General features: G+C 45.5%; 1 protein-coding gene across 1 annotated transcript in view; it reads right to left on the bottom strand.

Moving 5' to 3' along the window:
- Positions 1-4559: 4559 nt before the first annotated feature.
- MEI1 (meiotic double-stranded break formation protein 1) overlaps positions 4560-16024 on the bottom strand; it is a 64410-nt gene continuing 52945 nt past the window's right edge. Inside the window, exons 26-31 of the mRNA XM_074941694.1 lie at positions 15761-15963; positions 15233-15314; positions 6272-6378; positions 5406-5537; positions 4836-4973; positions 4560-4705 (exon numbers count right to left, since the gene is read on the bottom strand). Coding sequence (XP_074797795.1) covers positions 4685-4705; positions 4836-4973; positions 5406-5537; positions 6272-6378; positions 15233-15314; positions 15761-15963 — 683 coding nt within the window. The 3' untranslated portion in view covers positions 4560-4684. The remainder of the gene's footprint in view (positions 4706-4835; positions 4974-5405; positions 5538-6271; positions 6379-15232; positions 15315-15760; positions 15964-16024) is intronic.

Below are 16024 nucleotides of genomic sequence, written 5' to 3'. Positions count from 1 at the left end.
AGAACTGAGCCCAGCCGCCGTCTGGGCTTCAGCCTGGGGGCCACGCCGGCCGCTGGGTCCGGGCCGCGCTTGGGTGTCGCGCACACCCAGAGACGGGCCAGACGTCCCGCTTTGAAAAGGATCATCCGGATTCTAGGGGCTTTGTCTTATACAGGATCGGTGCTTCATGTGTAATGAAAGCGGGGCTGGGGCTCAAGCAAGTTTTTTACTTTCATACCTGCCTGGGCAAACCCAGAGGTGCTTGGGCTGCCCTGAACCGCAAAGCCTAGAGGTGCCAGGGCTGCCCCAGCAGAAATTAAGCACTGTGTAGGGCCCGATTACCCTCCCCTCCCGATTTTACATACTTGATGTCTGCTCACCCTAGCACACACGTACACGGTAATCTCACTAACACAAACGTGCGATAGGATGCCAGCGCAGCAAGGGCTGCATTTCCGGGCCAGAGGAGTATGTGCTGCATATGCAAAGGTTTCAGAGTAGCAGCCGTGTTAGTCTGTATTCGCAAAAAGAAAAGGAGGACTTGTGGCACCTTAGAGACTAACCAATTTATTTGAGCATAAGCTTTCGTGAGCTACAGCTCACTTCATTGGATGCATGTAGCTCACGAAAGCTTATGCTCAGATAAATTGGTTAGTCTCTAAGGTGCCACAAGTACTCCTGTTCTTTTTTTATATATTCAAACTGTAAAATCTTTTGGATCCTTCAGGCTGAAAGACCCTGGAACTGTAAAGTGATGACTATGAGGATTTTTTAAAAACAAAGTGTCTTTGAATCATACAGAACATAGAGTGGAAATGGATCAAAAATAAAAGATGAACATGAAAAGAAAGACTTCAAAATAAAATGTGTAGATTTAAAGTGTTAAATACGCACAGGCAAAAGGCTAGCTCAGGCCAGGACTTGCATATGTGCCTTTGCTCATTCCAGTCTTCCCACTGAGGTCAATAAGACTGCTCATATGGATAAAGTTGGGTCACCTTACCTGCATAAATGTTTGCAGGGTTAAGTCCTTAAAGTGTGAATGCCTGCAGCCATAGCACCAAGTGCTGTGATCCATCGGCTAAGCAGGGCCAGTACGTAGATGGGAGACCTCAAAAAAACACCATCCACCATGGGGCAACTGTCTGTATTTCCCACTGTTGCATTGGTCCTACTGTTAGCAACGTTGGGAGTCCCACTGTGGATAGGCAGCTATAGGCACTTGTAACACCATGTTATTTAGATCTGTTCTCCCTCACCAACGGGCTGCTCAGCACCTTCTTCCTCACACAACCCTTTCTTTCTACCCTTCCACTTCCATAATTCACACGCTCCTCAAAGTCACGCCCTCACAAACTCACCCAAGCTCCCGTTGGCTTTAGAAGCCCCTCTTGAGGGCCGTAGCTTCCCAGGCCCGAACAACCTTCCCTTCAACGCACAGTGGCCGGACATTCCAAACTCATCCCTTTCCAGGATGGAATACGCTGCTTCCGGACATTGGTGCCCAGGAAAACTTCCTGTTACTCATCCCTGTTACTCTTTTTCTGATGGATTTATCTCATTGACGTTCCTCTACCAAGCGGAAACTAGGCACCAGCTGCTGGCTCTCTTTGCAAATGGATGCAATCAGGCTAAGCCGCTGGGTGTGCGTCAGGAGATCCCCCACCAAAAAGCAAAGGCGTGATTCCGATTCAAAGCTTGCTGCGGCCACAGTGCAGACTACTGACCACTATACGATCACAGCCAGCTGCTGAGTGACACAGCAGCTGAGTGTGAACTGCTCCCTTGTGCGCTCTCGGGGCGGCCGCCAACCTCACCTACGGCCACAGCTGTTTCTCAAGTCTCCCCATTACTGTCACAGTGAAAATCGTAACAAAAGGAAAAAAAGACAGGAGGCCAGCCTGCTGCCTGTCCACTTTTCTCTCTTCCTCGCCCCTTGACCAGTTGCCACTACGTTAGGCTGGGTGATTGTCCTCATGCCCTTGGCCAGAGTATTTCCCTTTGCGACTCTGAAGTGTGCCCTATCATGCAGGTCTTGAAGCTGGGCCCAGTGGCGGAAGACAATGTGGAGGCTTTCACGAGGGCAGTGGTGGCCTTGCAGGCTAATTATCTCTCTGGAGATGAAAATCCACACTGCGGGGGTGTGTGAAGGGAAGTCGCCATCGAAGGAGATGAGGAATGTGCTGGCCGGGCAATGCATTTCTTTCTCCCCATTCAAAAGGTATCACTCTCCCCATCGGGGAATTGAACCCCGGTCTCCCATGTGACAGGTGGGGATACTCACCACTATACTAACGAGGAAAGGGGCAGGGCTGCGCACTGCAAAGCTCTGCGGGACACGAGCTATGGCCAGTTGACCGCACACCAGGGCCCCTAGCAGGCAACAACACTGCTTGCTCTCTTCTCCTTCCTAAAGGCTTTGGTTGGCTGCAGCAACAGCCCTGGGAAACGCTCTCTGCCTCCTTACATCTGGTTGCCCAACACCTGCCTGGGACCTTTCCCTCACCAACAGTTGTCATGGTGTTTGAGGATGAGAAGAGGGCATTTGAATGGGAAAGAAAATGGATGGCAAGCCAACAGTTTTTTCAGGAAGAAGCAATTAACATAAAAGCTTTGGCTGTGGTCAGCAGTAGTAGCTGGAGGCTTGTGATGATATGAGTTATGATCCATGACACATTCAGATGCTACCACAGCTTTGGAGAAGAAGTGACTCTTTTAAAGACACGTAGGGAATTGATTTTATTGCATCTACAAGTCTGTCAAGTGGAAGCAAGGGGCTCTGAGAGGAGGCTGTGGAGCCAGGGTTAATGTAAAGGGGTTGCCTGTGTCTTTTTGTGGCCCAGGTCCCCCATCTCTACTATAAGCAGAGAGGAGCTGCCATGCTTTGGCTGAGGTAAGCAGCGCTCATCCTCCTTGCTGGTTAGTGTGGTGAGAGCTCCCCCTTCTGTTTCAATCTATTTTAACTGCTGCTACAGGCTGAGACACTGCCTCCCCCCCACACACATACCACCTGGGAAGTGCTGTGGTGTGCTCCCCATGAATGCAAGTCTGACCTGAAGGGCAGGTTTCAACCAAGCCATCTCTAACAAATGAATGGAAAAAAGAGGGAATGCAAGATTTTATTTTGTGATTGCTTTTCAACAACAGTAAACACATAACTTTTGAAAACCAGCTACCAACCATTTCTGTTATTGTTCCTCTCTAAGCCACTGTCTGGGAAAAAGGGCAAGAATGGTCTTTCTCCGTCCATTTCTTATTTCTCTGCTCCACGTGCTCCCTCCTCTTGTTTCAGTCTGCAATGTGCAAGAGAGACACTGCCACTCCTCCCAGGCATCTGATGTTGATGGCATGAATGGAAAACCAAAGGGAAGGACAAGCCAGGAAAACCCAGCTCGCTGTTGTAATTTCCTGTTTGGGCAGTGCTCAACAAATGTTGCCGAGAAGCTACTACACCTGTCCTTTCCCTAAACCTGGGTTCTGGCTGTGGGGAGGGGAACAGCTTTCCAGACAATGCTAAACTTAAAAACCTGGCTTTCAACTAGAGGATTCTTGCTCTTCCATACAGTGACCCTCGCATTCCTATTCAGATGCATCCTGAATACTCTGTAAAAAACAGTGCAAGGATCTTTGGGCCCCCTAGCATCGGAAGACCAGTTTGCAACAGCCCGGAGGCAAGGAATAAGGGAGATGGCTCAGGGCGCTACCCCCTCTACCTGCAAAAAAGACAATTGCAGGGACTCTCATGTGGAATGGGATCAATGTGTGCAGGTTGAGAACTTTTATTCTGGAGCAAACCTCAGCACCCAACATGGGATAATGGTGGAACCACTCTAGCAGGAATCCTGAAGGTGGTGCCAGCCTCCCAGTGGGGGCTGATCACTAACCAGACAGGGTTTTACTTAGAAGATGGATCCTTAAGGGGCGACTCCCATGTGATTGTCAAATGCAACAGAGATGCTTCACAGACACTGCACTACAGGTGGCTCACAACAGCATTAGCTTCAGCAGCACTTTGGACAGAGTCCCCGGCACAGGCACAAGAACAGAGACAGTATCTGGGGCATTAGCTGGCGGAGACAATGCAGCGTGAAGAAGCCAGGCAGGCTAAAGCAGCTAATTTGAGAGAGAAGTAGCCACTTAATTAGGCATATATTCTAGGCTCCCTCATTTATTTCCCAACCCCCAACAAAGGCAATTTTGGGCTAACTGACCCTTCTGGTTGAGAAGAGCTAGTTGCAATTGCTAGCAGTGCCCATCAACTCTGCTTCTAGCTCAGGCTGAGTGGGGGAGATGCTTGACAATGCCACAAGACATGCCTGCCCTTTTAACAAGGGCTAACAATAATACCTAGTCCTTGCATAACGGTGGTTGTTTTCAAAGTGCTTTACAAGCATCCAGTTAGCTTCATGTCACCCCTGTGAGGAAGGAAAAATGAGTAGCAGCACAGGTTAACAGATGGAAAAACTGAGGCAGACAGAGAAGTTAAATGAATCACTCGTCCTAGGGAGGAGTCAGTGACAGGGCCATGATCAGATATCCCTGGCTCCCAGTCCTGTGCTCATTCCTCAAGCTGTCTCTGTCAGGTAGACAAGCATCGTCCCATCAAGACACTGTTCCCAGCACAGATAGCGAGGGGCTAGGTATCATTAATCCCTTTTCTGCACAATTAGGATTTTTTTCACCACACGATGTCCCTGGCCAGTTCTTAGCATGAGGGTCTTGGCATCTGCAACAAGTGGAGATGTACTGAATACATTCTTACTCTCATTCAATCTTAGTTGGATGATGGCATGGAGCAACAGATTAAATATCACCCCTCGCCCAACTGCTGCGCCTTGCTTAGCAATGTCATTTACCAAGGATGTGTGTCTTGCAAAAGGATACACCATGTCCTGTGGGCTTAGATGGGTCCTGGTCCTAGCTGGGAGACTCTCCAGCAAGGTCTGAACGGTCCCTTCTTGGGCTGGCTCCATCTCACAACTCCCACTCTGAAGCTGAATACCAAAGGAAAGGGATGATTTCCAGACCAAAGGGCAACTAACTGGTTTGTTCCTTCACATCTCCATCCCTTACTTCCCCCACTCCTTCATCCATGGCAATGAACCCTCGTGCTCTTCTTATTACAAAGGGTGAGATACAATAGGCAGAGGGACTCATAGCAACATAAACAATACAATCTGGGCACTGCTTGAAACATTTTGCTTTCCCGTTCCACAGTTCCTCCCTGACTGCACCAGATACGAACAGCCAAGCTGATCATCTGCAGGATCCTCCCCATCCCATTACCTTCTACCTCACAGAACCCAAAGCATTTCCCAAGTCTCATAGCAAAAACAGAAGAGATTGTTTGCAGGATCCTCTTCTCATAACCTCTTCCCACATTCCCCCATTTCTCTTTTCCTCCTGGGCCTTGCCAGCACTCTTACCTGAAGTAGAAAGAGGCGTAGAGCCTGGGATGTGGCACCAGGAAGCTCTGCTAACTTGGCTTTTGCTGCCTCTTGGAGCATCTGGCTAATTTCACTTTGAGAAATAATACCGCTGCTCCGATATCTCACAAACTTGACGAACAGGAAAAAGGGACATGTAATAACAGAAGTCATATGGATTCCAGCAGTGACTCATCTACAGCTACACAAGGAAACTGCACTTAACCAAAGGGGAGATTTCAAACCAATTTAGTTAAACCAATGCAAAAGGCTGTGCAACCACTCTACTTATGGTTTAAATCAGGCTTAATTCAGTTTAGCATTAGTTAATTAAGAATCAGTTGAAGCCAAACCAAAATAAGCCATTCCTAAATGGAAATAAGAGTATCCACACAGGGGTTTGCACTGGTTTAACTAAATCCATTGAAACATCTGTGCAGGCAAGAGCTCAGCTAGAGAAGGGCAGCGTCTTAGATCATTAGCTGCCATCATCTTCCTTTCAACAATATCTTCACATGTATTTGACATGTGAGATCAGTGCTTCAACAATGCAGTAAAGCAAAGAAAACCACATATTCCCTGTTCCTCTTTTCTCTCCCCGCCCCCACGTATGATGGGAATGTTACACAGAGGAAGAACAGGGTGTATCCACCTAAAGGTCAAAATGTATAGGTGACTTCCCTTCTGCACTTCAAGAATATTAGTTTGTTGTCCAATTATGGGCCAACAATACAGGTACAGACTGAAAGCAATGGAAGTGTGCGAGTTGGGAGGTAAACTTATGATGTATTGTCCAATAACTTACACACCTGCATTGCACTAATACACAATCAATTCACAGAACTGTCTATTCCTCCCCTGCTCACCAAAGTCATCAGCCTGAGAATTTCTGGACGAAGGAAGGAGTTCTCGCCACCATCCAGTAGTGTGAAGAGCAGGAATCGATTCCAGGGCTGTGAGACGACATGGAGCGCTGGAGGAGCAAGAGAAACTCATCACAGGTGGTTTTAAAAACTGCAGTGGCAGGGTGCTCTTAGCTAAGAGCACTCCTTCATATCAAATCCAAATCCTTCTGTTCTTCCGCGAGACACCAAGCCGCTGGAGACAAAAGTGGTATTTGTTTTATATCCCTTCATCAGGGGAGGGTTTATCAGCTAGGAGGCCAAAGGCTTAGCATCTTCAACCACTGCTTTCTGGTTTGGGGCCTCACCCCATGACTTGAGCTCATAGCTAATTCAGACACTACAGTGAAGTACTGGGTGTGGGGGCTGCAGTATCAGATGAGCCAATCATCTGAGATAGTAAACCCAGTTGCCTTCTCCCCATGTCTGGCATTTGTACAAGTGATAGTTAAACTGATCTCCAGGGGCACTTTTCAGAAAGAGTAGCGGGCTATCCCTAGCCCAGAACTACAAGGGATGCACAGAATTAATCTGTCTTGCATAATTTTGTACTTTCTCGCATAAAAAACATTTTGCCTAAGAAGTGCTGCAGTTCTGCCTTTTGCCCACCAGAGGCTGCTGTGGCACCAGAACAGACAGCTGTGTTCATGCCAGCTGTACTAGCACCACAGCGGCCTCTGGTGGGCACAAGGCAGAACTGCAGCACTTAGGCAAAATGTATTTTATGGGGGGAAATACAAAATCCTATGCCCAATTCTGCAGAATTCCCCCAGGGGTAGAGTTCATCACAGCACCCTGCACGCAGAGCCAGGTTTGGACAGAGCAGGGCACACAGGGCTGTTGGGGGGGGGTCACAGACTGGGGTTCAGAATGGCTAGTGGGCAGGACAGAATGGAGCATGAGCTCAGGAGTGTGGGGCTGCAGAGACCCATGGGGATGAGGGGTGTGGGGACAGGGGCAGACGTGCCTGATTGAATGGGAGAGGCTTGGCCTCAGCCAGGGTCTGCATGGAGGAGGCTTCCCAACACCGTAACAATCCCCCCGCCCCCCAAAAGATAAACCTTTCACCCACTCAACAGCCTCCAGGTTCACTCCTAGGCTCCTTCCCTCTTTCTCAGTTCCTCCATTACCCCTGACTTCCCCAAGCCTTTGCACTGCTTCTGACAGGTGCAGGAAATACAGTGCTGTATTGTAATTTAAATGAATTACACAACGTTCTGTATTAATATGCCCCGAAAGGAATTGATTTGTCAAAAAAAAAAAAATTACCAGAATCTTTTTTTTGGGGGGGTCTGCATTGTTGCAGACACACCTGCGGACAGATATTTTGAAATAAATTACCAAAATAATTGTAACTGGCGTGATTATATTGTGTTATTATGACGAACAAAATATGCAGAATTTTCAAATATTGTGTGCAGAATTTTTTTTTTTTGGTGCAGAATTCCCCCAGGAGTAGACCCTGTCCACACAAAAGTTTGTAATGGTTTAATAAAACTAGTTTAGTTAAATTGACTAAAACCCCTGTGGACACTCCCATTTCAGTTTTGCTTAAGCATCTTCCTAATCTATTTAAGCTAAATAAGCCTGGTTCAGACCAAAAGGAGCATCCACATAGCCTTCTGTATCCACATAGCTAACTGTTTTAGCTAAATCAGTTTAAAATCGTACCTTAAATCAAACTGGTGCAACTGGGTGTGTAAACAAGCTCAGGGCCTCAGAAAAGCTGTACCCCTTTGGTTGTCTCCCCACCTTTTGTAGGTCATTCACCTTCTTACGTTGTAAGCTCTTACACAGGTAGGGAGCATATCTTCCTGTGTATTTCTATAGCACCCGGCACAATGGGACTCCAATCCTAACCTGGGGCTCTGGGCACTACGACCATAAAAACAGATCCATACTGTTTTCCCCTTTCTTAGAATTCCAAACGAGAATACTCCAAACTCCACAGTTTGTGATACTAGACTGTTGTTGAAATAGCATGTGATCTGTTTAATATTGAATCAGTGGAACCTCCTACTAATCTGCTCTCTCTTTTCTACTGGGACTTTTATCAGAGACACACTTGGGCTACTGAGTAGCATTCATCTGTAACATCACATTTTCATTTACGAGTTTCCTCCCTACCAACAATGGCCCTTTTGTTTGGTGCTCATTCATTCTTTGGTGTTCTCTCTCTGGGTATGTTTACACAGCCCACAGAAGCAGAACTAAATCACAGAACTAAAAACTAATGGTAGCTTAATTAATTAATTAATTGCATTTATAATGGGAAAGCAGAATTAAGTCCAGACCAGTAATATATATACTTGGTGCTTTAATAGGGCAAATTTCACAAAGCACTTATGAGCCAAACCAACTGGGAGGAAGAATTTAAAAAGAAAAATGTGAATGATAATTGGGAATTATTTAAGAACACCTTACTATAGATGCCCAAAAAGGCACAATCGAGGAAGAAGCCAGTACTGATTAAAAATGAACCTGGTTTAGAGGGGAAGTTGAAAGCAGCTATAAAAAATAATAAAAAATATATATATAACAAATGGAAAAAGGGGGAACTTGATAGCAATGAATATAAGTCAGAAGTTAGGAACTGCAGAAAATTGATAAGGGAAACAAAGGGACACAAGGAGAAATTTGTAGCCACCAGAGAGGTCAATAAGAAGGAGTTTTTTTTCACTATATTAGGAACAAAAAGAATCCCGACAATGGTATTAAGTACATCAGAAGCAAGAAGCCTGCTAAATAACCAGTGGGGCCCCTGGACGATCGAGATTCAAAAGGAGCACTTAAAGACGATAAAGTCATCGCAGAGAAACTAAATGAATTCTTTGCTTCAGTCTTCATGGCTGAGGAGGTTAGGGAGATTCCCAAACCTGAGCCGTCTTTTGTAGGTAGCAAATCTGAGGAATTGTCACAGACTGAAGTGTCACTACAGGAGGTTTTGGAATTAATTGAGAAACTTACAGTAACAAGACACCAGGACCAGCTGGCATTCACCCAAGAGTTCTGAAAGAACTCAAATGTGAAACTGCAGAACTATTAACTATGGTTTGTAACCTGTCCTTTAAATCAGCTACTGTACCCAATGACTGGAAGATAGCCAATGTAACACCAATATTTAAAAAGGGCTCTAGAAGGTGATCCCGGCAATTACAGACCGGTAAGTCTAACGTCAGTACCGGGCAAATTAGTTGAAACAACAGTAAAGAATAAAATTGTCAGACACATAGAAGAACATAAATTGTTGGGCAAAAGTCAGCATGGTTTCTGTAAAGGGAGATCATGTCTTACTAATCTATTAGAGTTCTCCGAAGGGGTCAAACAAACATGTGGACAAGGGGGCTCCAGTGGACATTGTGTACTTAGATTTCCAGAAAGCCTTTGACGAGGTCCCTCACCAAAGGCTCTTATGTAAATTAAGTTGTCATGGGATAAGAGGGAAGATCCTTTCATGGCTTGAGAACTGGTTAAAAGACAGGGAACAAAGGGTAGGAATAAATGGTAAATTTTCAGAATGGAGAGGGGTAACTAGTGGTGTTCCCCAAGGGTCAGTCTCAGGACCAATCCTATTCAACTTAGTCATAAATGATCTGGAGGAAGGTGTAAACAGTGAGGTGGCAAAGTTTGCAAACGATATTAAACTGTTCAAGATAGTTAAGACCAAAGCAGACTGTGAAGAACTTCAAAAAGATCTCACAAAACTAAGTGATTGGGCAACAAAATGGCAAATGAAATTTAATGTAGATAAATGTAAAGTAATGCACACTGGAAAAAATAACCCCAACTATACATACAATATGATGGGGGCTAATTTAGCAACAACTAATCAGGAGAAAGATCTTGGAGTCATCGTGGATAGTTCTCTGAAGATGTCCACGCAGTGTGCAGCGGCAGTCAAAAAAGCAAACAGGATGTTAGGAATCATTAAAAAAGGATAGAGAATTAGACGGAGAGTATCTTATTGCCCTTATATAAATCCATGGTACGCCCACCTCTTGAATACTGCGTACAGATGTGGTCCCCTCATCTCAAAAAAGATATACTGGCATTGGAAAAGGTTCAGAAAAGGGAAACTAAAAAAATTAGGAGTTTGGAACGGGTCCCATATTATGGGAGATTAAAGAGGCTAGGACTTTTCAGCTTGGAAAAGAGGAGACTCAGGGGGATATGACAGAGGCAGTTAAAATCAGGAGTGGTATGGAGAAAGTGAATAAGGAGAAGTTATTTACTTGTTCCCATAATATAAGAACTAGGGGCCACCAAATAAAATTAATGGGCAGCAGGTTTAAAACAAATAAAAGGAAGTTCTTTTTCACCCAGCGCAGTCAACCTGTGGAACTCCTTGCCTGAGGAGGTTGTGAAGGCTAGGACTATAACAGGGTTTAAAAGAGAACTGGATAAATCCATGGAGGTTAAGTCCATTCATGGCTATTAGCCAGGATAGGTAAGGAATGGTGTTCCTAGCCTCTGTTTGTCAGAGGGTGGAGATGGTTGGCAGGAGAGAGATCACTTGATCATTACCTGTTAGGTTCACTCCTCTGGGGCACCTGGCATTGGCCACTGTCGGCAGACAGGATACTGGGCTGGTTGGACCTTTGGCTGGCCCAGTATGGCCATTCTTATGTTCTTATTGGTCTATGACTAGATAAAACTGGTGGAATTATCAATAATAATGAAGAAAAGGTGAGGTCTTCAATAAATATATCTGTTCTGTATTTGGGGCTAAAAACAGATGAAATAGTCTCATTAGATAATAACAATCCATTCCACTAGTATCTCTGGAGGATGTTAAACAGAAACTACTAAAGTTAGACATTTTTAAAACACCAGCTTCAGATAACCAGCATCCAAAAGTTTTAAAAGAGCTGGCTGAGAAGTTCGCTGGACCATTAATATTGATTTTCAGTAAGTCTTGGAGTATGGGGAAGTTCCAGAAGACTAGAAGGGTAAACAGAATAACCAGGATAATCGTATGCCAGTAAGCCACATTGATCTCAGGCCAGATAATGGAACAGCTGATATGGGACTTGATTAATAAAGGATTAAGGGAGGGTAATGTAATTAATGCAAATCAACCTTTTTTTTTCTGATGAGGTTCTAAGTTTGGTTGATAAAGATCATAGCGTTGACATATTATTCTTAGACTTCTTAAAGGCATTTGATTTGGTACCACACAGCATTTTGATTAAAAAACTAGAACAATATAAAATTAAAATAACACGCATTAAATAGATTATAAATGGGCTGTGTGATGGTCTATGCCCCTAGTGTAGGGCAGCATGGCCTAGCGGCCACAGTCTATAGAGCAGCCCTTAGGTGCAGGGCAGTGTGGCCTAGCGGCCAGAGTCTATGGAGGTGGGGTGCCCACCAAGGGGTGTGCCAGCCCCGGTAGGGGGTCCCGGGCCCACCAGACTCCACCGGGCCCCAACCCAGGGCCCTAACAGTGGTGTAGCAACTTGCCACTGACTCAGCAGGGGGGTCCTACCGAAACACGCAGAGATTTCCCGGGTGGGAGGTACCACTCCGTCACCCTCCCTGGGTCACTTCCTGTGGTTAGCTGGGCCTGTCACCTCCGGCAGCTCCTCCAGTCGCCGGGGTTCAGGAAGGCCCAAGGAGGCTCTGATTCCTGGCATAGTCAGGGGCCGTGACTGGCCCGCCGCAGGAGCTTCCCAGACAGGTCCTTCCCCTGCAGCCTCCAGCCCAGAATGAGTTAGGCTTCCTCCCTTTATACTGCTAGAGCATTTGGAGCATGCCCAGTCCTGCCAGGGGGGTGGGACTTCCTCTGTCAATAATATGGGCCTAACCCTGTCTGGGCTAGTGCGGGGGTAAGCAGACCCCGTCACAGGCTGACAGGTCTCAAAATGTAACTGTAAATGGGGAATCATCATCAAGTAGATGTGTTTCCAGCAGGGTTCTGTAGGGATGGTTTCTTGGCCCTAGGCTATTTAATATTTTTATCAATGACCTGGAAGAAAATATAAACTCATCACTGATAAAGTTTGCAGATGACACAAAAACTGGGGGAGTGATAAATAATGAAGAGGACAGGTCACTGATTCAGAGTGATCTGGATTGCTTGGTAAACTGGATGCAAGCAACCATTTTAATATGGCTAAATGTAAATGTATACATCTAGGAACAAAAAATGTAGGCTACATCGACATGATGGGGGTCTCTATCCTGAGAAGCAGTGACTCTGAAAAAGATTTGGGGGTTGTGGTGGTTAATCACCTGAATGTCAGTTCCCAGTACTGTGGCCAAAAGGGCCAATGTGATTCTTGGATGCTTAAACAGGTGACTCGTGAGTTGGAGTAGAGAGGTTATTTTTTCTCTATTTGGCACTGCTGCAACTGCTGCTGGAATACTATGTCCAGTTCTGGTGCCCACGATTCAAGAAGGATGTTGATAAATTGGAGAAAGTGCAGAGAAAAGACAAGAGAATGATTAAAGGATTAGAAGACATACCTTATGGTGACAGACTCAAGAAGTTCAATCTATTTAGCTTAACAAAGAGAAGATTAAGGGGTGACGTGATCATAGTCTGCAACTATCTACATGGGGGAACAAATAGTTAATAATGGGCTCTTCAATCTAGCAGAGAAATGTGTAATATGATCCAATGGCTAGAAGCTGAAGCTAGACAAATTCAGACTGGAAATTAGGTGTAAATTTTTAACAGTGAGGGGGAATTAACCATTGGAACAATTTAGCAAGGGTCATGGTCAATTCTCCATCATTGATAATTTGTAAATCAAGATTGGTATTTTTCAAAAATATCTGCTCTAAGAACGTCCCCAAAATAATTCCGTGGCCTGGATTACACAGGAGGTCAGATTAGATGATCACAAAGGTCCCTTTTGCCTTTGGAATCTATGAATGGATCTAAGCAAGCCTCCCAGACATGGGTTAGTGCTCTAAAAATAGTTGTGTAGCCTGCTTTGAAGTTGCAGCTCAAGGTGGAGCTTGGGCTCTGAAACCTAGGGATGGCAGTGGGCTTCAGATCCTGAGCTCCAGCCTGAAGTCTAGTGTCTATTTTTAGTGCTGTGGTGCAAGCCCCGCAAGTCGGAGTCTTTAGATCCAGGGGAGACCCTAACAGCCCTTAATGCCCACTGACATAGGGTACATTGTCTCTTATCAGACCCAGCCAACTCACTACATCCAACACTGTCGTCATGATATTTATCCAAAAGATATTGTGTAAGGCATCATATGAAAGCTAGTAACATTGCGGTTATTAATATCACTGTAAAATGCATGCATTAATGTTATATGTGAAGTTATGAATTCTCTCTAACATGATTGAGACCAGACAGCCTACCTAGGGAAAGGTAATAAATAGGTCTGTCCTAGACAAAGGAATGTGGGTTTACCTCAATTTAGATATTAGCAATAAACAAAGCTATCACGTTAAACCAGTGGGGGTTATCCTGATCCTGAACTCAAGAGACAGAGAATTATGATGGCTCCTGCATCCCGCAGAAAGACAGGAGACTGAACCGCCAAGAGGCCTTCCTGACTTATAAGACAAACACAGTCCCCTTGGGGCTACAGTGAACAGAGAGGATTCCATATCCTTCACCTTAGGAAACAAAGGAACCAAGCAATTTGATCATTGCAATGGATCCTGCCAGAAAAAGCTGGAAAGACAACTGTGGGGGAAAGAGACTATCTTGAACAAAGACTGTATCTTGCTAGATTAAGTTTTAGTCTTTTAGATGTCTGTTTTCACTTGTATTTGCTTGTAACCATTTCTACCTTTATCCCTTTTACTTGATATCACTTAACCATAACTTTTGTTTAATAAACTTGTTTTACCTTTACTATAAGCCCATTCAGTGCTGTGGTTGAAGAGAAGATGTTTTTACCCCAGTTAAATTAAGATGTAATGTACTGACCATTTAACAGAGAAGCAAACTTAATATCCTTAGTGAATGCACAGATAGGTGCTGTGCACTGCAGAGAAACATCACTTTGAGGAGCTGGGTGGCTGGAGTTCACTGATTGTTATCTGCTAGGCAAGATTTGGGCTGGGAGAGCCTTGAGGAGTTTGCTGGTCAGGAAGACAGATTGGTGGGGCAGGGAGCTGACATAATCTAACCTCCAGCAAAGCTCACTTTTGTTGAGGCAGAGAGGTAACACAGTGACTCACAGCTCTGGGTGTCCCCAGCAGTGTGTTACACCAAGGTCTGAGATTTGCTGCCTTGGGCTCCTCCTTGCTGGGTGGATATACCCTTTGTGACTGATTCGAATGGGTCATGGAGCAGGGAACTATTCTGTTTCAAGACTGAAGACAGAGCCCACTGCCCTGTATCAGGAGGCTGAAACTAAGGGAAACCTTCTATTCCACTGGCTCAGCTGTAAAGAAAACCTTCTGCATGCCAGCAGAGCGCACTGTGACATGGGGTTCTTGAGTTCAAATTCTGTGTTGAACTCTTGGTCTCTGGGAATACCACCATTATCCCATTTCCCTGTGCCCCTAACCTGGGACCAAAGTGCAACTGGCAACCTACAGGTAAAAGGCTCCATATCCACTCTTGGGCCCCTCAGTCACTTAGCTGTTCTGGCCTCAAGGACTGGAACAAATGCCCTGCAGGTGAAAGGTTCTGAATCCCATTCCCAAGCTATCTAGTCTTTTCAATCATAGCAGACATGAGGATGGGGAACATGATTTTTGTTCTTCTGAAAACCAACCATGGGATGGGTCTGTGACCACAGCAAGGGCTTGATTCTGCAGGGGCCTGGGTATTCTGGCCTCAATCCAACAATGCACTGAAGCACGTGATTAACTTTAGGCACACAGGTAGTTCCTTTGACTTCAACGGGACTATAGCCACAGGCTTGACGTCAGACGTGCTTGTTGGATCAGGGCCAGCATGCTCAGTAGGACTGAGGCCCAAATGAACAAGGACTGGGCAGGTTTACCGATGCCCTGGTTCTTCCTATGCAGGTACTCCATCAAGACCTCCAGGCAGGCAACAACACTCTGAGACAGCAATAGGTCTTTCTGAAAACACAGAGAAAAGAACAAAGGTGATGGTTGTTGAGAGAGGAAAATTCAAGGGACAGGAGGTGCAAAAGGTGTAACATAGGCAAATTACACTTTTCATCGTCCTCAGGGTATGCAATGTACAACTTACAAAGCCAGCTCTGCTCTCAGTTACACCATAAAGTCATATGAGGCCAGAACTTGCTTCAGAAATTATAAGACAGAGGAACAGTGTCCCAAGGGAAATGGTGAAAGCATGCTGGTCTGGGCAAAGGCCCGGAGGATATACCGTATATAACAGCCCTGCACTGGCTGTGGTGGGAGAATGTGGTCTAATGCTTCCTTACAGATCAAATTTCTATCATTCTGTAAGGGGTGAAGAAGGGGAGAAATTCCCTTGGGCCATGTTATTTGAGGTGTTTTTCCTCAGACTAATCTGTGTTTATTTATGTCTGTAAATGTACCTGGACCAGAAGGTTCTGCAGACTGACGACAAGCGAGAGCACCTGCCAAGTGGCCAGTGGATACAGGGAGGCATCGTCCTCTGACGATGATGGCTCTATCCTGCTTTGAGCTGTGGGCTGGACTATGAGCACCAGCAGGGCGGAAGAGAAGTTCTGTCTGAGGATGGCTCGCAAGAACTGAAGGATACTGACTGCACACACAACTGCTTGTTATTACAGCACAACATTTCCTTCCCCCACCTCAACCCCATGAAACCAAAACCA

Source organism: Natator depressus, chromosome 1 (assembly GCF_965152275.1).
Source record: "Natator depressus isolate rNatDep1 chromosome 1, rNatDep2.hap1, whole genome shotgun sequence".
NCBI lineage: Eukaryota > Metazoa > Chordata > Testudines > Cheloniidae > Natator > Natator depressus.
The sequence above is the reverse complement of the archived record's forward strand: the minus strand, read 5'-3'. Positions and strand labels throughout refer to the sequence as shown.